Source organism: Engystomops pustulosus, chromosome 1 (assembly GCF_040894005.1).
Source record: "Engystomops pustulosus chromosome 1, aEngPut4.maternal, whole genome shotgun sequence".
Taxonomy (NCBI): Eukaryota; Metazoa; Chordata; class Amphibia; order Anura; family Leptodactylidae; genus Engystomops; species Engystomops pustulosus.
The window spans coordinates 160,563,979-160,588,965 of record NC_092411.1 but is presented as its reverse complement, the minus strand read 5'-3'; the positions used below and the strand labels follow the sequence as shown (position 1 = coordinate 160,588,965).

General features: G+C 42.1%; 1 protein-coding gene across 6 annotated transcripts in view; it reads left to right on the top strand.

Moving 5' to 3' along the window:
* Positions 1-24,987, top strand: part of MPND (MPN domain containing) — a 60,823-nt gene that overhangs the window by 5,331 nt on the left and 30,505 nt on the right. For all 6 annotated transcript variants that reach the window (XR_011848042.1, XM_072113340.1, XM_072113358.1 and 3 more), the window contains exons 3-4: positions 4,079-4,309; positions 4,388-4,499. Coding sequence is in view for 5 of the 6 variants with exons in the window: in XM_072113340.1 (XP_071969441.1) it covers positions 4,079-4,309; positions 4,388-4,499 (343 nt within the window). In the remaining variant the exon portion in view is untranslated. The remainder of the gene's footprint in view (positions 1-4,078; positions 4,310-4,387; positions 4,500-24,987) is intronic.

Here is a 24,987-nt window from a genome sequence, read left to right as displayed (position 1 = left end):
GTAAAGGGTAAAATAATTTTAGGACTTGTACACCAGCAAACCAGACTCTCATTTGATTCTAGAAGAGAAAAATAAAGCTGCTAGAATGGCCCCACCAATCACCTTTCCTGAATCTAATAGCAAATCTGCCGAAGAAACTAAAGCTCATGGAAGGAACACACAGAAATGTCAGCATTTGAAGAGGAATTTGTGTGGACGAATGGACCAAAATCACAATTTTGAAATGCATGCAACTACTTTATCCAAAGCTGTTTCCTTGATACATTATTACACATAAGTAAATTATGAACTTCTATGGTTTGATTTATTTTCCAGTGTTGGGTTGATGGGTTGTTACTGACATCTTTAGAAATATATTTACTGGTGATGTGTTCAAAATACTGTATATACTCGAGTATAAGCCGAGGCTCCTACTTTTACCATAAAAAAACTGAGAAAACTTATTGACTCGAGTATAGGCCTAGGGTGGGAAATGCATTGTTCACAGCCTCCCCCAGTATATAGCTTTTCAGCCCCTTGCCCTTAGTATATAGCCAGCCAGCAGTCCCCCAGTATATAGTCAGCCACGTTATATATCAATTATAACTATATACCCTCTGCCGTATATAAATATACCATCTGCCCCTGTATATAGCCTGCCCCAGTATATAGCCAGGCAGCATTTCCCCTGGAAGCCAGCTCTCTGCCCTAGTAGTCACCCAGCATTTCCCCAGTCCCAGCATTTCCCCAGCCAGTCCCCTGCCCCATTATATAGCCAGTCCCCTGCCCCATTATATAGCCAGCCCCCTGCCCCAATATATAGCCAGCCCCCTGCCCCAATATATAGCCAGCCCCCTGCCCCAATATATAGCCAGCCTTTCACCAGCCCAATTTGCCCAGTTCACAAAAAAAAGAAAGTCAAAACTCACCTTTCTCACGCCACGTGCAGATCTTCTCCACGATCAGCCTGGCAGCGACAGGTCCATGTCCCGGTACGGCGCACAAGCTGTGACGTCAGCTGCCCCTGACATCACAGTGTGTGCCAGCACACACAATATTATGGCAACGACGGCCAGAGTCAGAGTCTGTGACGTCACAGACTCTGACCCTGACTGCAGCTGCTATAAAATTGTGTGTGTCGGCTGCTGGGCGGATTGCGGAGAAGACCTGCGGGGGGTGTTGGAAAAGTGAGTTTTGACTTTCTTTTTTTTTTTTCTCGAGTATAAGCCGAGTTTGGGTTTATTCGAGTACATAGGATAGGCAATTCCCGGGTTACAGTCAGGAGAGGTCCTGTGGGTTTTTGTATATATATGTCAGAACAGGTACAAAGTATTGTTTGTTCCCTGTGACAACTCGATTTTGAAAATTTGAGGTTGCCAAGGGAACAAGGATTAATAATAAAGCTTTATTGCAGACATCCTTCAGTTGATCATCACAGCCTGGGGCTAAAGTTAAGTTAAGAGAAACAAACTGCGCATGTCCAAAAGTACCCCATCATATATTCTGAGGTAAAGTAGAAAGAGAGTGGATGTACTCTCTCTATACTAAAAGGAGATTGGGTCTGCACCTTGACAGACTACCAGACAGAATTGTGTCCCCTTTATTTCTACCTGTAGGTAGGTTTCCCTTCAATCATTAGTGACCCATATTATCGAAGACCTAGAAAATGAAGGGATCAATTTGTCTGCTCTGATCTTGCATCTGAGTAATGGGTGGCAAAGGCCTTTTTTTTTATCAAACAAATTTTTATTAAACAGTTTTTTGTTTTTTACTTATACAAACACAAAAACTCCACTCCCCTTCTCCCCAACACCCCTCCCCCCAAGATTATATATAGTCTTATAAATCACGGTGATACAGACCTTTTTGATCACAACAAGGAAAGGTTTGGGATTAATAATATGATTTCAAAATTTTGGATGTAATTTAGAAATGGATTTTCCTAATATCTCTTGTGGATATTTGGTACCCACAGAATCCACTCAGTGAAATACAGTCCAAATTCACATCAAATTACTTTGATGAATGAAGAATATTCTGTGAACTCATCCAGACAAATAATTGAACCTGTTTGTACCTGGGTTAACTCAATTTCAATGCATAACAAAAAATGCCAAAAGGCCAATTTAACCTTTTTTGTGCTAACTGAAATTTAACATTTATTTTCTAAGTTTAAAATATTTGTAAGAGAACATTACATTAGTATTTTGGCTCAGTATTTTTGTTTTAAAATATATCAAGGAGGAGGGGCCGTGCCACTTGAAATTTTTACCTCTTTATCTCCTTATGAGACTATTTCCTATACGTGGGTGCAGTGTCTGTTCAGCCATTCACTCTGATTCTCACACAGACAAGGAAAGACAACAAGGGAGGGGGAATTTTTAGGATTGGGGTAGGGTGGAGAGGTTGGAGCACACAGGTCTGTGTATCGCTATTAGCCCAGTGTTCAGTAGTTTTCAGTATTCATTCAGACCCTGTTCAGGGCGTCTAGATAAATAGCTTTTTCTCTCTTTTCTCTACAAGTGATTATTAACCCCTATTCTCTTCTATCCCATGTATAACACATAGCATTCACTCTATTCGACTATTTGGGTATAGATCACTTACTCGCTACCGTCCTGTAGTCTCTGGTGCTTGTTAACTATACCTAGTTCTCCCTCTCAACAGCTTGCTTAATTTTTAACCCCTGTTCTGGTGGCTACTTCAGTTAGCTGTATATTGTGGCCGTCTCTCATTCCTTGCTTTAAAACCTAAGATCGCCCCCCCCCGACATGTTTCGCCACCTAGCGTGGCGTCATCAGGAGTTTGGGGCAAATGCAGTGATCAGGTGCCGTGCACCAGCTTTTAAATGGTTTTCCTGTGACATCATTTCGTGGGTGTGTGTTGTTCCTCCAATAGGAATCTCCCACTGGGTTACTCCCCTCCATTCTGATAGGTGCTGATGTATCCTATCACTATGTCTAATGCACAGGCGCACCAAACTGTGGCGCATGCGCTCCAAACTGTGGCGCATGCGCGCCATATTGTGCCAGCTCTTGATGTCACAGGAAAAACCATTTAAAAGCTGGTGCACGGCACCAGATCACTGCATTTGCCCCAAACTCCTGATGACGCCACGCTAGGTGGCGAAACATGTCGGGGGGGGGGAGGCGATCTTAGGTTTTAAAGCAAGGAATGAGAGACGGCCACAATATACAGCCAACTGAGGTAGCCACCAGAACAGGGGTTAAAAACGAAGCAAGCTGTTGAGAGGGAGGACTAGGTATAGTTAACAAGCACAACAGACTACAAGACGGTAGCGAGTAAGTGATCTATACCCAAATAGTTGAATAGAGTGGATGCTATGTGTTATACATGGGATAGAGGAGAATAGGGGTTAATAATCACTTGTAGGGAAAAGAGAGAAAAAGCTATTTATCTAGACGCCCTGAACAGGGTCTGAATGAATACTGAAAACTACTGAACACTGGGCTAATACACAGACCTGTGTGCTCCAACCTCTCCACCCTACCCCAATCCTAAAAATTCCCCCTCCCTTGTTGTCTTCCCTTGTCTGTGTGAGTGAATGGCTGAACAGACACTGCACCCACGTATAGGAAATAGTCTCATAAGGAGATAAAAATTTCAAGTGGCACGGCCCCTCCTCCTTGATATATTTTAAAACAACAATACTGAGCCAAAATACTAATGTAATGTTCTCTTACAAATATTTTAAACTTAGAAAATAAAAGTTACATTTTAGTTAGCACAAAAAGGGTTAAACTGGCCTTTTGGCATTTTTTGTTATGTATTCTGTGTACATTATGTATTCATGTATTTTTTTAAAAAACCCTTTTTGGAAAAATAACCCTATATTTTGGATGTGAATGGTGCTGTGCACCAGAGGGACTTTATTTCCTGTTGAGTTGTTGCTTTCACTTTTGTTTGAGAAAGGCCCCAGTCACAAGGATCAGATATAACGGTTGCATATAAATTGCTTGTTTACAATGTGGACATCTTACTTTTTTTGCTTTTGATCCTATTGAGTGAATATTTATCTTAGACAACAAATTTACATACAGTATACCATTAATCACATCTTTCCTCTATTTTATCTTAGGGAAGGAAATTTCTTGGTGATCTCTTGGTGGATGGAAAAATTATTTGGCAGGAGAGTGGTCAAGCCTTTAACTCTCCCAGTGCATGGGCTACACATTGCAAACGTCTAGTTAACCCTGCAAAGAAATCTGGCTGTGGATGGGCATCTGTACGATACAAGGGACAAAAATTAGACCAGTATAAGACTGCGTGGTTGAGACAGAATCAGATTCATGGGTCAATGACTGAAGGAGTAAGTGTTTAATTATTTCCTGTGTTGCAAATTAATAATTTCCACCTTGCCAGTTTTTAATGTGCATGCTTCCTGTAGAGTCCAGTAACTGAAGGAGAGGAATATGATCTACTTGAGGAAGAGGGAGATGTGGACTCTAGATGTGGAAAGATATGTAATGTGGAACCAAATGGAGGCAAAAAAGAGCAAGGTAAGGAATAAAACATGCTGGAAGGATAGGATTATGTGGACTATTTCTGAAGATCAATGCTTCTTGCTGGGCACATGAGAGAAGAACCACAATGATGCAGAGGATGAGAGAGAGGGATGCAGAGAAGGGACCCAATGAGAGGGGAGCAGTGTGGGAAGTCCACAATTACAGGGGGGCTAAAGAATGGGGGCACAATGAGAGGAAGCCACAATGAGAGGGGCAACAGTGTAGGGTATTATTATTAGCTGGGTATTATACTGTATGGGAATGCTAGGCGGGTGGATAAGGGGAATTGGTGTGGCCTACATTTTATGCCCACAGATTTTGTTTTGGGAACTAATAATTTTTCTTAATATTACTGGGGCTGCAGGAAAATGAGAACTTCTGACTGCCGCTTTTGCTTTGGTGACATTAGGTAGAGCTGATCTAGAAGTATAGGGATTACAATGACATTGCCAATTCCACTATTCATAGGAGACAAGATCATTGAAAAAAATCTTATCTTTTTCTTTTCAAACCTGCTTCCGCTAGATTGCAAGAATTGTAAAGGGGTTTTCTGAGCCGTTAACGACCTATTTGCAGACATTGGTCAATGGGGATCCTACACCTGGAATCCCCTGCTGATCACAGAAATCTCTGTCTGGATTATAATGGTTGGATGGCCACACTGCTGGTTCAGCACTTACACATCGCTTTGAATGCTGAGCCTGTAGTGTGGATGTCTGGAGCAATGGTTGTCGCACCCAAACTTGTTGTTGCATTGCCATTGATCAATTTATAATTACATTGGTGGCCAAAAGTATTGGCACCCCTGCAATTCCGTCAGATAATACTTCTTTTTTTCCAGAAATTGATTGCAATCACATATTCTTTGGTATACATTTTTTAATTTATTTTGCTTGCAATGAAAAAACACAAAAAGGAATGAAAAAAAGTCAAATCATTGATCATTTTACACAAAACACCAAAAATGGGCCGGACAAAAGTATTGGCATCCTCAGTCTAATACTTGGTAGCACAACCCATTAGACAAATTAACTTCAAACAACCGCTTCCGGTAACCATCAATGAGTTTCTTACAATGCTCTAATGGAATTTTAGACCATTCTTCTTTGGCAAACTGCTCCAGGTCCCTGAGATTTGAACGGTGCCTTCTCCAAACTGCCATTTTGAGATCTCTCCCCAGGTGTTCTATGGGATTCAGGTCTGGACTCATTGCTGGCCATTTTAAAAGTCTCCAGTGCTTTCTCTCAAACCATTTTCTAGTGCTTTTTGAAGTGTGTTTTGGGTCATTGTTCTGCTGGAAGACCCATGACCTCTGAGGGAGACCCAGCTTTCTCACACAGCGCCCCTACATTATGCTGCAAAATTTGATGGTAGTCTTCAGACTTCATAATGCCATGCACATGGTCAAGCTGTCCAGTGCCAGAGGCAGCAAAGCAACACCAAAATATCAGGGAACCTCCGCCATGTTTGACTGCAGGGACCATGTTCTTTTCTTTGAAGGTCCCTTTTTTTCCTGCAAACACTATGTTGCTATGTTTTCCCAAAAAGCTCTACTTTTGTCTCATCTGACCAGAGAACAATCTCCCAAAACGTTTTAGGCTTTCTCAGGTAAGTTTTAGCAAACTCCAGCCTGGCTTTTTTATGTTTCTGTGTAAGAAGTGGGGTCTTCCTGGGTATCCTACCATACAGTCCCTTTTCATTCAGAAGACGGATAGTACGGGTTGACACTGTTGTACCCTCGGACTGCAGGGCAGCTTCATCTTGTTTGGATGTTAGTTGAGGTTATTTATCCACCATATGCACAATCTTGTGCTGAAACCTCTAGTCAATTTTTCTTTGCCATCCACATCTAGGAAGGTTAGAAACAGTGCCATGGGCTCTTAACTTCTTGATGACACTGTCCACGGTAGACACAGGAACATTCAGGGCTTCGGAGATGGACTTGTAGCCTTGAGATTTCTCATGCTTCCTCACAATTTTGATTCTCAAGTCCTCAGACAGTTCTTTGGTCTTCTTTCTTTTCTCCATGCTCAATGTGGTACACACAAGGACACAGGACAGAGGTTAAGTCAACTTTAATCCATTTCAACTGGCTGCAAGTGTGATTTAGTTATTGCCACCACCTGTTAGGTGCCACAGGTAAGTTGTATGTGCTGTTAATTACACAACTTACAGAAGCATCACATTATTTTTCAAACAGTGCCAATACTTTTGTCCACCCCTTTTTTATGTTTGGTGTGGAATTATATCCAGTTTGGCTTTTTGACAATCCTTTTTGTGGTTTTCCATTGAAGACAAATTAAATGAAGATAATAATACTAAAGAATTTCTGATTGCAATCACTTTTTGGAAAAAACTGAGTATTATCTGACAGAATTGCAGGGGTTCATTGGGCAAACGGACAACACAGATAAACCATCTGGACGCCGGTATCTTGTTCATAGTTTCTATCATAGACTATTTGTCATATAGCTCTCCTGATGATCCCGAAAAAGCGGGTGAAACGCTTTGAGGCTAGACTTAGATAGTGTGCGTAGAAATACAGTGTGCATGCGATTAGATTGGACAGAGGAGTGTGTATGTATTACAATGGATGCATGTTAACGCAATTATGAGATGCATGACAACTTAATGCACTCAAAAAATGAGATATGTGCACTGAATGTGGATGCACATGAGTGGGACGTGCATGGGTAGATATATCTGTGCGTCTTACTACCTATCATATCTGTTGCTCCTGAAGTAATGATAAACTTGTATACCTAAAGTTTACAGATATGATAGTGGATTTGTCCGCCAAAGTATGCATGGAGAGCAACTGATGTACATATTAAACTTAGGCGGAACGCACACCTGACAACCCCGGTACTATCTCCTTACTCATTATTAGGAGCTGTATCACCGGTGCTCCTGAATAGCACAAATGTGGAATCCCTCTATATTCCATATGCCTATATAGTAGGACCTATGCACAGGTTGTAGGTGGTTAGTGGTACAAGTGACAGTCCTAATCCTGAGGCTGTAGAATTGACTCGGGTCTGCATCACTACTCTTGTCTCTATCTAAGTTGCCAAGTATATCGTACACCATATCCAATAGGTGCTAGTGCTACATATGCATGACACCTAGTGGTGTGATTAGGAACTAGTCAAAATTTTTGTTTTTACTTGCGATAAAGCCATCACATAAATACATGATGAGGACTCATTTGTTCTTAAATTGTGCTGTTTTCCTGATTTTTTAACTAGACGTTTTAATAAAAGTTACGTTTTATCTGTGTTGTCCATTCGCCCAGTGAATCTCTTTGTATTTTCAAACTGTTTATTATACCATCTAAGCTCTGTTAGAGAATTGCAGGGGTGCCAATACTTTTGGTCACCACTGTACTGTACCTATGCTATGAAAAGGTCATTAATACTCAATTTGCTCAGAATATCCCTTTAAGTGTATTATCACAATGCCTAGGATTGTATTTTTCATTTGGCAAAACACCACAAAAAATACCATCAACCCCTTAAAGGAAACCTACCATGAGGAATCTACCATCAGATCTACTTCTCTTCCTTCTGCCTGCCTCTGTCCTAATGTGTATTTAATAATCCTGGAACCAAACCTAACTTGTTAAAAACTTTCTTTTAGTAATATGTAAACCAACTGCTGAGGCTATTGGGGCGTGTAATAGCCTGGCCGGGCACTGGGAGCTAAGGCTTCTCCACTCCCTAGTAGCCTCAGCAGTTAATTTACATACTACTAAAATAAAGTTTTTAGTTTCAACAAGATTTTATTAAATTAAAAGCATAACAGTGCCTTACAATAGGTCATGTTGTAACATATGCTCCTCACAGGGGGAGTAATTAAGGGTAGGTTCCAGGATTATTAAATTACAGATTAAGGCAGAGGCAGACAGGAGTAATCTACCATCAGATCTGATTCTGATGGTAGACTTCTCATGGCAGCTTTCCTATAATGATGTTGCCTGAAAAGGCTTTAACCCCTCAAGACTGCTCACAAGCTTAGCCTTCTTCATACAAATGGGGCATTTGCTGGATAATGCAAACGACCACCGCTAACATCCGTGATCGGTGCTGGCACCAATTGCAGGTGTTAACCCTTTACATGCCATCGGCAAAGTTGCTGGCAGCATGTAACAGACCGCAGTGCGTGGGTGCCGCCATCTTGGTTGTGATCGCCGCTCCTATAACGCCATTGGGAAGTGATGATCAGTTGCCATGACAGCCTGTGGTCTTCATAAGACCCCAGGACTTGTCATTTCTGAAGATCTGTTACAATGTAACAGTGGTATAGCAGTATAATATAGGATCCATTAGACAACCTAGGATTGAAGTACCCTTTGGCTTATAAAAAGTAGTTAAACATTTTTTTTTAAAGTTAAAAAATATAATACAACTAATAATAAACAGCAAAACCTATATAAATTTGGTATTTCGGTGATTGTTGTGAACCAAAGAATAAAGGGAGGTGTCATTTGGAGTTCTTAGTGAAATCCGTAAAAATAGGGCCCAAAATATGACGCAAATGTTTTTTTCGTCAATTTTACCACATTTGGAATTCCAGCTTCCCAATACAAGGTGTTGATATTAAATACCATCACTAGGAAGTACAAGTTGTTACAAAGAAAACAGGTCTTTAGACAACTCTCTTTGTGGAAAAATAAAAAAGTTATGGAATTTTGGAAGTGGGGAGTAAAAAATGGATCACAGTCTCCCATCCCCCATTCACCTCATGCTTGCAGAATGAAATGGCAAGCAGGAGAGAGACTTTCCAAGTCTTCAATCTGTCACATGTGCTGTGCTAAAGTTTTAGATCAGGGGTCCCCAAACTTTTTACATAGGGGGTCGTTCACTGTCCCTCTCAGACCGTTGGGGGGCCGGACTAAAGTTTAAAAATAAAAAAAAAAATGAGGAATTCCTTGAAAACACAGCGCTAGCAGTACATGTGACCGCATCCGTAATAGACTGGCACCCACCTCAATAAATTATTTAATATACTGCATCCCCTTATGAACTATTTTATATATTGGCCAAATTAATTAATTGGGTCAATTAATTATTAAATATACTGGGACCCCTCTCAATTATTGAATATGCTGCCCCCCCCCATTAATTACTAGACTGCCCCTCATAATTGATTATTTCATATGCAGCCCCCCACCATTAATTATTTACTATGCTGCTCCCACCATTAATTATTTCATATTCTGCCCTTCACCATTAATTATTTCCTATGCTGCCCCTCATTATTAATTATTTCCTATACTGCCCCCCACCTTTAATTATTCCCTATGCTGCCCCTCCACCCGGCCGCCACAATCTTTTTACTGCTGTTTAAAAAATAAGAAAACCCTGTACTCACCTCTGGCTCTCACGTCTTCTTTCTTCTGGCTGCTGCCGGACAGGAAGAGGTGCGTGGGCACATCCAAGTTCAAAGAGCAATGTGCACCAGGGTCTTCTTCCGGCCACATCGCTCCACCTGCAATAATAGTGCCGCATCGAGCACTATACAGTGACGGTCAGGAGATTCCTGTCCGGGCGGACGGTGGCCTCTGCCCGACTACCGAAGGCTGCGGCATATGGTTAGGCCGGATCCCCCGCGCCGCTTACTGGGGGATCCGATCCTCTTCTGGGCATCCCCGAGGACTGCCAAGTGTCCCGGGATTGCCCGATGCTCGCAGCAGTCAGACGACCCCTTCCGGGTCTGACTGTAAACTGTTTGAGCATGCACGAGCATGCCAGACAGATTACACTGCTCTACAACGAAGAATTGTTGTAGAGCAGTGTATTGGGCTTGAACCAGTGATCAGTTCAAGTTATGTATAAGTAAAAAAAGTTCAAAACACAAAAGCTTAAACATTAGAATAAATAAAAAATAAATACATAAAAATATAAGCCCCGAAAATGTCACTTTCCCATAAAAACACTTAATAAAGTATAAAAAACACAAACACACAAAAAACCGCCTCATATTTGGTGTTGCCGCTTCCGTAACAATCTTTATCATAAAACAGAATCGTTACTGGACCCGCACGGTAAACCCTGGCAGGAAAAAACGCTAAATTCACAAGTAGGCGATTCCAGCACAATCACGGAGGATGCAGTAGAAATTCAATAAAAATTTTCTTTATTCCATCATTAAAATCTGGTCACAAAACGTATGCAGCAAATGGACAAAGGAAACATATTGTTTCACATCCCCTTTAAATTGAATCATGTGATCCACACGTCATCCAACAGGTGCATGAAGTCGGGTTTAAATACCCTGAGCATATCTCCACCGGGTGGGACCATGATTAAGTCTGAATAGACGAAACATGTAGGTCTGTCTACCTTTGTCCATTTGCTGCATACGTTTTGTGACCAGATTTTAATGATGGAATAAAGAAAATTTTTATTGAATTTCTACTGCATCCTCCGTGATTGTGCTGGAATCGCCTACTTGTGAATTTCTAGCTTGTACGTGTATGGCTTACACGTTGAATCCGTGCACCGGGAGGATTGCTATAGGAGCCTGAACGGTGAGCTGGCGTTTTCTTGTTTGTTCGCTAAAAAAACTTTCCGAAAAAAGACAATTTTTAATTAATACATTTTCAAAATGCACTAAAAAGTGAAAAAAAAAATGTAAAATGAGACCACTAAAAAGAACAACTCTTCTCGCAAAAAATAAGCCCCTAACCAGATTTGTCAGCAGATAAATAAAGTTATGCATACGAAAAGATGGTGGTGCTATAATGAACACGATTTTCTCCAAATTAGTTTTTATTCTGTTAAATTGAATAAAATACACAAAACCCCACATATTTGGTATCGCTGCGTCCATGACAGTCATTATTAGATCCGCAAAGTGAACCCCGTAAAACGCCCCACACACAAACGCCCCCCAAAAAAGATAATTTTTAATTAATACCCTTTAAAAAATGCTCTAAAAAGTGATAAAAAAATGTTACGCACTCTAAAATAAGACCACTAAAAAGAACAATCCTTCTCGCAAAAAATAAGCTTTTAACCAGATTTGACAGCCGAAAAATAAAAAAGTTATGCATATGAAAAGATGGTAATGCTAAAATTAACATTTTTGCCAAATTACTTTTTATTCAGTAAAAATGGGAAAAAAATCTATATAAATGAGGTCTTTTCGTTATCGTGGAGACCCATAGAATAAATATAACCCCTTAAGGACGCAGCCTGTTTGCAGGTTAAGGCTCGCAACTTTTTTTGGAAATTTGACCAGTGTCTCTTCCTGTGGTAATAACTTTTCAACGCTTTAAGATATCTCTGTGATTTTGAGATTGTTTTCTCGTGAGACATTGTAGTTTATGTTAGTAGTGTCATTTCAGTGATCCGTTCCTTTTTTGGGGGGTAAAAATTCAAAAATTTAGGAAAAATTTGAAAAAATGACTATTTTCAAAGTTTCAAATGTTATAATTTTTAGACAAAAAGTGATACCACAAATTTTTTTTGATAGAAACCTTTTGCCATTGGTCTTCTTTTTATATCCATAATTTGTTTTACGTTTCCATTATTTTTATGGATGTGAGAAGGTTTGAAGTTTTAGTAGCAACTTCTCAGATTTTCTTGAAATTTGAAAAATGCGAACTTTTTGGTGATCAATTCAGTTTGGAAGTGCTCTATAAAGGCTTATGTACTATATACCCCCACAAGTAACACCATTTTATGAACCTAACATCTCAACCTATTCAAATCAGCATTTAAGAAGTCTGTTAACCCTTTAATTATTTTTCCGGAAGCATATGAAAATGGAGTGGAAATTTTGAAATTTCAATTTTTGATTTCAATCTTTCCAATTTAGCCCTAAAACGGATACATTCAGAAGGAATTTGAGGTAAATATATATTCCTAATTTCTTGCCCTGCTTCTTCCGAGTACGGCAATACCAGACATGTGGATGTCAGCTGCTGTTTCCCCGCACATCGATGTCCAGAACAGAGTTAGCGATACCGGGAATTTGGAAGGCCAATTTGGCTGCAAATATTTTGTGGTGCCACAGTGTAATTGAAGAGCCCCTGAAGTAAAAGTACAATAGAAAACCCCCCAAAATGTCACCATTTCGGAAACTAGACCCCTCAAAGAATTTATCGGTGGTTGTGGTGAGCATTTTAACCCCCGACACGCTGGTCAAAATTGAATGCAAAGTAAATGGTGCAGAGTAAAAATTGTGTTTTTATCTCAAAAATGTCATTTTAGTGCCTCATATACTGTGCCCAACCCATGCCACTTTAGACAAACACCCCAAAAATCATTCTGCGGGTTGTCCCGAGTACAGCAATACCACACATGTGCCAATAATTTACAGACTGGGCGCACAGAAGGGATGAGAACGGAAGGAGTGAAATTTTGATTTTCCAGCTCCGTTTTCACATGTTTGGATTTGGAGTGCCATGTCATGTTGGCAGGGCCCGTGAGGTGCCAGTGCAATAGAAACCCCCAATAAATGATACCATTACGGAAACTAGACCCCTCAAAGAATATATCGGTGGTTGTGGTGAGCATTTTAACCCCCGACACGCTGGTCAAAATTAAATGCAAAGTAAATGGTGCAGAGTAAAAATTGCGTTTTTATCTCAAAAATGTCATTTTAGTGCCTCATATACTGTGCCCAACCCATGCCACTTTAGACAAACACCCCAAAAATCATTCTGCAGGTTGTCCCGAGTACAGCAATACCACACATGTGCCAATAATTCACAGACTGGGCACACAGAAGGGATGAAAACGGAAGGAGTGAAATTTAGATTTTCCAGCTCCGTTTTCACATGTTTGGATTTGGAGTGCCATGTCATGTTGGCAGGGCCCGTGAGGTGCCAGTGCAATAGAAACCCCAATAAATGATACCATTACGGAAACTAGACCCCTCAAAGAATTTATCGGTGGTTGTGGTGAGCATTTTAACCCCCGACACGCTGGTCAAAATTAAATGCAAAGTAAATGGTGCAGAGTAAAAATTGCGTTTTTATCTCAAAAATGTCATTTTAGTGCCTCATATACTGTGCCCAACCCATGCCACTTTAGACAAACACCCCAAAAATCATTCTGCGGGTTGTCCTGAGTACAGCAATACCACACATGTGCCAATAATTTACAAACTGGGCACACAGAAGGGATGAAAACGGAAGGAGTGAAATTTTGATTTTCCAGCTCCGTTTTCACATGTTTGGATTTGGAGTGCCATGTCATGTTGGCAGGGCCCGTGAGGTGCCAGTGCAATAGAAACCCCAATAAATGATACCATTACGGAAACTAGACCCCTCAAAGAATTTATCGGTGGTTGTGGTGAGCATTTTAACCCCCGACACGCTGGTCAAAATTAAATGCAAAGTAAATGGTGCAGAGTAAAAATTGCGTTTTTATCTCAAAAATGTCATTTTAGTGCCTCATATACTGTGCCCAACCCATGCCACTTTAGACAAACACCGCAAAAATCATTCTGCGGGTTGTCCTGAGTACAGCAATACCACACATGTGCCAATAATTCACAGACTGGGCACACAAAAGGGATGAGAACGGAAGGAATGAAATTTTGATTTTCCAGCTCCGTTTTCACATGTTTGGATTTGGAGTGCCATGTCATGTTGGCAGGGCCCGTGAGGTGCCAGTGCAATAGAAACCCCCAATAAATGATACCATTACGGAAACTAGACCCCTCAAAGAATTTATCGGTGGTTGTGGTGAGCATTTTAACCCCCGACACGCTGGTCAAAATTAAATGCAAAGTAAATGGTGCAGAGTAAAAATTGCGTTTTTATCTCAAAAATGTCATTTTAGTGCCTCATATACTGTGCCCAACCCATGCCACTTTAGACAAACACCCCAAAAATCATTCTGCGGGTTGTCCTGAGTACAGCAATACCACACATGTGCCAATAATTTACAGACTGGGCACACAGAAGGGATGAAAACGGAAGGAGTGAAATTTAGATTTTCCAGCTCCGTTTTCACATGTTTGGATTTGGAGTGCCATGTCATGTTGGCAGGGCCCGTGAGGTGCCAGTGCAATAGTAACCCCCAATAAATGATACCATTACGGAAACTAGACCCCTCAAAGAATTTATCGGTGGTTGTGGTGAGCATTTTAACCCCCGACACGCTGGTCAAAATTAAATGCAAAGTAAATGGTGCAGAGTAAAAATTGCGTTTTTATCTCAAAAATGTCATTTTAGTGCGTCATATATTGTGCCCAACCCATGCCACTTTAGACAAACACCCCAAAAATCATTCTGTGGGTTGTCCCGAGTACAGCAATACCACACATGTGCCAATAATTTACAGACTGGGCACACGGCAGGGGTCAGGAATAAAGAAGCACAATTTAGGTTTTCAAGCTTCGTTTTCACTAGATTGGTAATGGGGGGTACCCCCGAGGTACCAGTACAATAGAAACCCCCAAGTAGTGAACCCATTTTGGAAAGGGCACCCCTCAAAGAATGTATGTAGGTTTGTATGAGCATTTTAACCACTAAGGTGCTGGCTCAAATGTAATACAAAGTGAGTAGTGCAGAGAAACAATTGTATTGCAATTTATCAAATATGCCATTGAAGTGACAAAAGTATTTTGCCCAACTCATGCCACTTTAGACAAACACCCCAAAAATCATTCTGCGGGTTACCCCGGTTAGGGCAATACCCCATAGGAGGCAATAATCTGTAGGATGGAGACACGACAGGGCTCAAAAGGGAATAACTTGTTGGAGCACAGACATTGTACTTTTTTTTTTCTTTTTGGCATCATGAAAGATTTGTAGATGGCAATAGGGGCCAGTACAGTAGAAACCCCTAAGAACTGACCCTATTTTGGAAACTACACCCCTCCATGAATTAATCTAGGGGTATAGTTAGCATTTTAACCCCACAGGTGGACCCCTGAAAAAGTGCATAATGGATAGTGCATAGTAAAAAATATCCATTATGTCATTTTGTGCCCAGCTGCTGCCACGGGAGACAAACACCCTAAAAATCATGATGCATGTTTTCCCGGGTAAAGCATACGGGACAGTAATCTACAGGCTGGGCACATGGCAGGGCTTAGAAGGGAAGATGCGGCATGCGGCATGATGTATAAGCTGTGCGTCAGGGTAACAACAGGGTACTCTAAAAATCCAGGGATGTATGATAAATTCGGAAGCAATCTTTCATACATAACCCTGGTTTTTCTGGGCATGTCTCACAGTGATGAATGGTGTCCTTCCTAATGCCATTTTTGGAGCACACCCTGCACCTCTTTTGTGACCTTCCCTTGCTGGCTGATTGGGGAACTACTCCTGGAAAGTGCTGCCCTGGTACAATACGTGATGTGGCCTCACTTCCAGATGTGCTAGCACTCTCCCCTTCCTGGTCTCCAAAAAGAAAGTACTTTATTACCACCTCTTGAAATTCCAGGAAAGTTCCCCTCTGGCCGGCATATCGATGCAGCACATAAGCATTATACAATGCCATCTGCATGATGTGCACGGCCAGCTTCTTGTACCACACCCTCGACTTCCGCATGGCATTGTACGGCTGAAGCACCTGGTCAGACAAGTCCACCCCTCCCATGTATTTATTATAATCTAAAATACAGTCTGGCTTGGGGGCTTCTGCACTGGCACCTCGTACTGGGACAGGGGTGGTGGTGTGCTCATGTATTGTGGTTAATACAAGGACCTCTCTCTTGTCCTTGTACTTAACACACAGTACAGAGTCGCTGCATAGTGCCCTGCTTTCGTGCCTTTTAAGTTTTTGCCCAAGCAGCGACTTAGGGAGACCTCTCTGATTTCTGCGTACAGTGCCGCATGCCGCAGTATTTCTGGAAGTGAGGCACTTGAACAGGGTGGTGCTGGTGTAGAAATTGTCCAGGTAGATGTGGTAGCCCTGGTCCAGCAGTGGGTGCACTAAATCCCACACTATCTTCCCTGTAACACCCAGGAAGGGGGGGCATTCTGGGGGCACTATAGTGGAGTCCTTCCCTTCATATACCCTGAACTTGTATGTGTGCCCTGATGAACTTTCGCACAGCTTATACATCTTCACACCATACCTTGCCCTCTTATTGGGCAGGTACTGGCGGAATTGAAGTCTCCCTTTGAATTGTACCAGGGACTCGTCTATGCTCACATGTTTGGCGGGAGTATATGCCTGGGCAAACTTGGCACTAAAATGATCTAATATGGGCCTGACCTTAAATAACCGATCATAACTGGGGTCACCTCTGGGTGGGCACTGTGTGCTGTCAGTGTAGTGCAAAAACTTATGGATGGCTTCAAAGCGCATCCTGCTCATTGCCATGCGGAACATGGGGGTGTGGTACAGTATGTCTGTGCTCCAGTAGTCCCTGATTGAAGGCTTCTTTACTATCCCCATAAGGAGTATTATGCCCCAATACTTGTGCATCTCTGCTGCAGTGACAGGGGTCCACCTGTAGGGTTGTGCATAAAAGGACGTGGGGTTTTGGGCAATATGTTGTGCAGCGTAGAGATTTGTCTGAAATATAATAATATTCAGCAGCGCCTCATCAAAAAAAAACTTAAAAAAGTCCACAGCTCTGAGCCCTGTCGTGTCAAAGTTAATTCCAGGATGGCCCGTAAAGTCAGGGACCTGAGGGGTATAATTATCTGGGGCTACCCATGTGGGGTCAGTGGAAGCCCCAGACGCTTCTCCTGCAGAAGTCCCAGGCACTTCTCCTGCAGAAGTCCCAGGCACTTCTCCTGCAGAAGTCCCAGGCACTTCTCCTGCAGAAGTCCCAGGCACTTCTCCTGCAGAAGTCCCAGGCACTTCTCCTGCAGAAGTCCCAGGCACTTCTCCTGCAGAAGTCCCAGGCACTTCTCCTGCAGAAGTCCCAGGCACTTCTCCTGCAGAAGTCCCAGGCACTTCTCCTGCAGAAGTCCCAGGCACTTCTCCTGCAGAAGTCCCAGGCACTTCTCCTGCAGAAGTCCCTGGAACCCTACGGCGCCTTCTTGGGGGTCCTTCCAGGTCACTAGAAGATGAGCAGGAGGATGATGATAAGTAAAAGGGACCATCATCCCCACTAGCTGACTCGGTGTCAGAGGCAAGCATGTTATATGCCTCCAACACGGTGTACGTCTTCTGAGACATTGCACACAAAAAAAATAGAGAACTAGAAAAATTAGATAATGTGCACCAAACTACACGGATAAACCGTCTAGCAGGCACACAAAAAAAAAAAAATATAATGCACACCAAACTACACGGACAAGCCGCACAGATGGCACACACAAAAAATAATGTGCACTAAACTACACGGACAAGCCGCACAGATAGCACACAAAAAAAAAAAGAGAATGCACACCAAACCACACGGACAAGCCGCACAGATGGCACACACAAAAAATAATGTGCACTAAACTACACGGACAAGCCGCACAGATAGCACACAAAAAAAAAAGATAATGCACACCAAGCCACACGGACCAGCCGCACAGATGGCACACAAAAAATAATGCGCACTAAACTACACGGACAAGCCGCACAGATGGCACACAAAAAATAATGCGCACTAAACTACACGGACAAGCCGCACAGATAGCACACAAAAAAAATAATGTGCACTAAACTACACGGACAAGCCGCACAGATAGCACACAAAAAAAAAAAGAGAATGCACACCAAACCACACGGACAAGCCGCACAGATGGCACACAAAAAATAATGTGCACTAAACTACACGGACAAGCCGCACAGATAGCACACAAAAAAAAAAAGAGAATGCACACCAAACCACACGGACAAGCCGCACAGATGGCACACAAAAAATAATGCGCACTAAACTACACGGACAAGCCGCACAGATAGCACACAAAAAAAATAATGTGCACTAAACTACACGGACAAGCCGCACAGATAGCACACAAAAAAAAAAAGAGAATGCACACCAAACCACACGGACCAGCCGCACAGATGGCACACAAAAAATAATGCGCACTAAACTACACGGACAAGCCGCACAGATAGCACACAAAAAAAATAATGCGCACTAAACTACACGGACAAGCCGCACAGATAGCACACAAAAAAAAAGAGAATGCACACCAAACCACACGGACAAGCCGCACAGATGGCACACACAAAAAGTAGCTACGTACGGGTACACCTACGGCGCTCTGGAAAAAAATATTACCAGGCACCGAAAAAAAACCTATGTGCACCGCGCAAAAAGGCGCTACAAATGCACCTAGCTTGCCCTAAGACAAACTAACTACCGCTAAGACTGCTAAAGATTCTGTGCAGCGCTATTCACACGGCGCACTGAAAAGTGCGTCCAGTGCAGAACAACGCTAACACAGCGCACTGAAAAGTGCGTTTGGGTTCAGAAGGGACAGACAGGGAAAAACGGAAGACACGTGGGATCACACAAGGCGATCACACAGGGAACACACAGGACACAGGAAAAAACAGATAGGATGGGAATTTGTAGGGAACAATAGGGATCAGATAAGGATCAGAACACTATTTATAGTGTAAAAGTGTATTTTGGTGCACACAGTAACGCTCTTTCCTCTCTCCAGCGATACCAAACCAAAATGGTGCCGCTGGAGGAAGAGGAAGGGGCTAAAACCACGTTTTTCAGCCCAAAATCGCTGTAATTGGCCAGTCAGGTTTGACTGGCCAATCACGGCGATCGGCGGGCGGGACCGATTTGATTGGTCGGGTGACGGAGACAGGAACTCCTCCTGCCTCTGTCACCCAATTCTCGTCCCGATGTCACCACGTCGCGAGACTTTTTTCATTTAATCCATTGCAATGCAAATCCATTTTGTTTTAATCCCTATAAAACCCCTAAAGGGTTAACAAACTTCTTAAAAGTGCTTTTTCGTACGTTGAGGGGTGTAGTTTCCATAATGGGGTAAATTACGAGTCTCGCTATTATTTAGGCCTCTCACAGTCAATTAAAAGTTGAGCAGGTCCATCTAAATACGGGTTTTGGTGATTTTCCCAAAAATTTAAAAAATGGCTCCTAAATTCTGAGCCTCATAACATTCTAGTAAAATATTTGGAATCTTAAAAAACCATGCCAACAGAGATCGCATTAACGCCTCACCACGCGTCATAGACGCGTGATGAGGCACCATTACCCCCCAAAATAATTGCCATGCGTAAAGATACGCTTGGCAATTATTCCGTGTAGCGCGCAGGCTGAGCGGCCCGGCGCGCACTGCATAGAAGGGGAATGTCAGTAGCGATCGCAGCGCGCGCCGGGCCGCTCAGCAGGATGCAGCGATCTCTGGGATCTGTGAGCGCCGGCCCCGGGGGAGACATGTGAGCCGCTGCTACTCCGTCCTGCTCCAATTCTCTCTGCCTGCAGCAGCGACCAGCAGTTATGTGATCCCGGGTGAGTGTGAGCGAGTGCTGTGTTGTGCCAGTGCAGGACCCACTTAAGGCGGGGGAGGTGTGTGACAGGGATATAATAATGATACAGAGAGCGGTTAGTCTCTGCATCCTCAGTGTCTGTGTTACAGCCGTACGGGCCATGGCCGAGCCTCCCACTGTGAGCACTCAGTGCCTCCAGCCACCAGCGCTGCTCAGAACGGCCTCAGCATTATCAGCGTTCGCAGCTATTCAGACAGAAACAGACAGGAAGCAAAGCCCACTCCTGTTTGATGTATGGTGACCCTGTGACCTAGCTGAGGAGGACAGCATGGTAGGAGTCAAGCCCTGTGTGTGCAATTAACCCTTTCAGTCTTTACTCTGACAGAGTCGGTTGTGTTTTTTTTATGCCCACTTTCTGCAATGTTACCTGTGTGCCGCCTGTTCCACCACTCCCTTCCTCTTGACCTCCTATCTCTTTCCCATGTACAACCACCTAACTATATTTGCCAGGTCACCTTGCCTCCAAATTATGTCCCTGCTGCCATTCTATCAATGCTTCCTTACATTAACCCTGACCGTGCGTTCACACAAGGCACATTTATTAAAGTGTCTGCGCCAGTTTTCTGTCTGACTTTGCACTGAAAAGAAGGTGCAAACTGCTTGTACATGTATTTATGAAGTGTCTGCGACAGTATTGTGTTCGCTGTACCACAAAATCCTGCACAAAACAGGGTGTTCTGGTGCAGAGTCGGACCGTGCTCCATATTTTTTACTGCGTCTTGACCAAATTATGTCAAAGGTGCATAAAAAAAGTTGTTGACACTTCCCGAGCAGTGCAGGGGGCGTCAGATTCATGAAGAACGTGCCCCAGTTTTGATGAATCTGCCGCACTTGTGAGGAAACTGCACATAGTACAGGCTGCACTACTTTTGATAAATGTGGCCCACAGTGTTTGGACGTATGGGTAAGAATGCATGTGTTTCTAATGTTACCATGTGTTTGGATGCTTTCAAATCGTATTCTTTCATTGTTAGAAATGTATGCAAATGTGAAAGTGTTAACACAGCTGTTTACGTGTCCAGCAATGAATAAAAAGGCTTTCAAAGCAGCCAAACACATGATAACATGTAAAACACATAGTGGGGTTAGGAGAGGGGGCAAAAGTGGGGCCATAGGACACGTTATCTGCCACAAAATTTGGGAGCTATAGCAAAGGGGCCCACTGAGGTTCTGTTGCCCAGGGGCCTACTCAAACCTAGAGCTGGCCCTGTGCCGTTGTGTGTGTGTGTGTGTGCACTGTGTTGTGTGTGTGCGCTGTGTTGTGTGTGTGCGCTGTGTTGTGTGTGTGCGCTGTGTTGTGCCAGTGTGTGTGTGCAGTGAGCAGACAGATTTTCAAATTTTCATACTCCTCATCGGCTAAAAATACTCCTCAAAAATGGTAAGAGGAGTATTATTACCCTTCGGTAAAAATGTTAGTGCGACCTCTGCATGCCAACATAAAGCAGACATTTGGGAAATGTAATTTATGAATTTATTTGGGTGCTATGACTGTCTGCATCAAAAGTAGAGAATTTAGAACTTTGAAAATAAAGAATTTTTCCAAATTTTTTCCAAATTTCGTTTTTTTTTCATAACGAAACACAAAAGATTTCATCCAAATTTTTAAACTAATTCGAAGTACAATGTGTCACGAGAAAACAATCTCAAAATCCCCTGGATATCTTGTAGCGTCCCAAAGCAATAAGCGCTTATAGTGATGGAGGGCAGATTTGAAAAATGGGACCGCGTCCTTAAGGCCAAAATAGGCTGAGTCCCGTAGGGGTTAATCTAGTGGGGATACATTTACTTACCCAGTCCTGTTGCAATCCACAAGGTGGGTTCTCTGACGAGGATGAAGTCCGGAGCAATTTTTCAAGATTGTGCGTCCTTTTTCCTGCATTTGTCTTTGCCCACTGAGGTCCGCCAGAGTTCACCTTCTTCTTCCTGGTGTATGTGAGTGCAGTGTCTTGCGACACAATTTGAATTGTAAATCCTGCGCTTAGTCCGAATCAGTCGGGTTATCCGGTGCCCCCCCCCCCCCATTTGTGTCGCATGCAAAATCCTCTCACATGCGCCAAAAACCCCACTTAAATGCGGCGCAAATCGGAAATAGTCGGGAAACCCGTCAAAAATGTGCCTTGCGGACCTTTAGTAAATGTGCCCCATTGTGTCCATGCCCCCTATTACTTGTATCGGTGTTCACTTTTCTTTTCTTGCAAAAGTTATGATACTGAAGCTTTTCTTGTCATTGAATAAACCTTCACAATTTCACTTATGTATATTATTCAGCCTCTTAGCTAGATGCACAAGCTATGGTCTCATTGGTCAGCACCACGTGCTTGTGATGATGTCACAGGAGGAAGGTTCTGATGGGGTCTGAGGGGCAAAATAGTTTGAGGAATGGTTCCCATGAAGGAATCAAGCAGGATGTTCAATTAATTTAAATAAAACAGCTAATCATTACTTATATTTTTTACTTAATATTTTCAATAAGAACCACTTACTGTATACTGACTAATACCAACCATCTAGTCAACAAAAACACAGAGGGGACAAACTGCTTAGCCGTGTCATCTTGCAACTTATTCTACATGTCTATTTAGTAATATTCAATTAATAGACTAATCTCTTTTGACACGGTCAGAGGAAAAATTTAATAATAATTCCAAAACACCAAAATCTGTAAGAAGGAAATAAAATCATACAAGTTGAAAGAAAATGGGGCTTTGGTTACTGGAGACCAAGAGAAGGCGGAGAAACTAAATGTTTTTTTTTAGCTCTGTTTATACAATAGACGAAAGAACATCTGCTGGCTGAATGTAGACATGATCCAATCTAAGCTCAATAAAATAACTGGGGCACATTTACTTACCCAGTCCTGACGAGATCCAGCGGCGCGTTCTCCGTTGAGGATTTGAGTCTTCCAGCGATTCACTAAGGTAGTGCGCCCGATGTCCACCAGGTGTCGCTGCTGCACCGAGGTCCGCCGGACCACCATCCTATCTTGAGTGCAAGTAAGCGCGTGTCAAGCGACACTTTAAAAAAAAATATATATACCACGGTTTTTCCGACGGCCACACCCCCGATTTCCGCCACATGCATGCCGGTGCTGATGCGCCACAATCCGATCGCGTGCGCCAAAAACCCGGGGCAATTCAGGGTTTCCCTAATGATTGGTAAGGTGCCAAGTGACTGCCGCAAGGCAAATATGGTACTAATATTTAAAAAGGGCTCTAGAACTTCGCCAGGCAATTACAGGCCTGTAAGCTTAACTTCCATTGTGGGGAAAGTATTGGAAGGGTTAGTAAAAGACTACATACTGGAGTATGTGACATCAATTAGTACAATAAGTGACAGCCAGCATAGGTTTACTAAGAATAGAAGTTGTTAGACTAACCTAATCTGCTTCTATGAAGAGGTGAGCAGGTGCTTGGATAGAGGAGCGACTGTGGATATTGTGTTCTTGGGTTTTGCAAAGGCATTTAACACTGTCCCTCATAGTTGCCTGATGGGTAAAATAAGGTTTAGTGGTTCGGAAGGAATCATTTGTAATTGGATTGAAAATTGGCTAAAGGATCGTATCCAGAGAGTTGTGGTCAATGATTCCTACTCAGCATTTTTTATAAAAAATACTTAAAATTTGACTTTGATGGCAAAAAAATTGTTCCAAACAGAAAATATTTACCTTTGCATCTCCTAAATGTAATAGATGGACATGTATAGAGTTCATAAATGTGCCCTATTGATATGTTCACATAAATAAATCCACATAATATCACTAAAACTGTAATAACTAGATATCTGCTTTTCAGCTACAAATTTTTAGACAGTCACAACCTGCAAAATATATCAATAAAACAGTAAATGTGCCATAAAACCTGTATAATTTTGAAAGCAGAAAACCAGGCGATGCATTTGGCAATTAACAGTCAAAATTTCCTCTAAAATATGTACAAATCCAGATACTTATATAAAGAAAATAAACTTTCCTAAAACAGTAAGCTGTGAGCAGAGCATACACAACCCACACCAATATACAGTATTCACCAAAATATGCAGCAAATGGAACTGCAGAAAATACACACAGATCTATCATTGTATGCACAATGGTCACCCAAATAAATAACTATACAGGCGGTCCCCTACTTAAGAATACTCGACTTACATACGACCCCTAGTTGCAAACGGACCTCTGGATATAGGTAATTTATTGTACCCAGGCTACAATGATCAGCTGTAACAGTTATCACAGGTGTCTGTAATGAAGCTTTAGTGTTAATATTGATTCTTATGAGAACCCAACATTTTTAAAATCCACTTGTCGCAGAGACCAAAAAAGTTCTGGCTGGGATTACAATGATAAAATATACAGTTCCAACTTACATACAAATTCAACTTAAGGACAAACCTACAGACCCTATCTTGTGTGTAACTGCCTGTATATCCATAAACCAAGCTAATGAGATAATAAAAGTCACTGTTAGATATGCACCATTGTATTAGCCACACAATAACAGAACCCTCAGTCATAAGAATTTGAGTGAGAACATCATAGTTGTAAATAATGGAGGATGGTGTGAAATAAAAACTTTATTCCAGAACATTTGTGTGTTTTTGGTGTTACTTATAACTTTATGGGCATATTCTGGTCGCAGTGTAGCCACATTAGGCGAAGAGGATCGAATGTTCATCTTGTCAGTCAATTTTCCCAACCAAAAAAACTATCACAAAATAAAAGGGAATAAGAGAGAAAGTGTGTTCTTAGATAGTTCTGCATAGAGAAGGGTTAAAAACATAAATATTGGTTGATATTATCCCTTCTCAAAATGTAGTAACATATAAAGTGGATATTTCCATTATCTGTGAGGTGCAGCAGCTCCTGTGTGCAGCAAATTCTCCCTGTAGATACTTCAGGGGGCTGTATCTCTGGCCTCATAGGAAAAAAGAGAGTCTACTCTTTTATATCTAAATTTGTGTTTCAAAGTGTCAGGAAAATGGAGATAATAACTGTTTAACTGCCGTCGGGAGTGATTTTTACATATAAAAATGGCACCTGATATTCTCACTTTAAACCTGAATATCTTTGGATCCATGGCACCTAGAAACAAAAT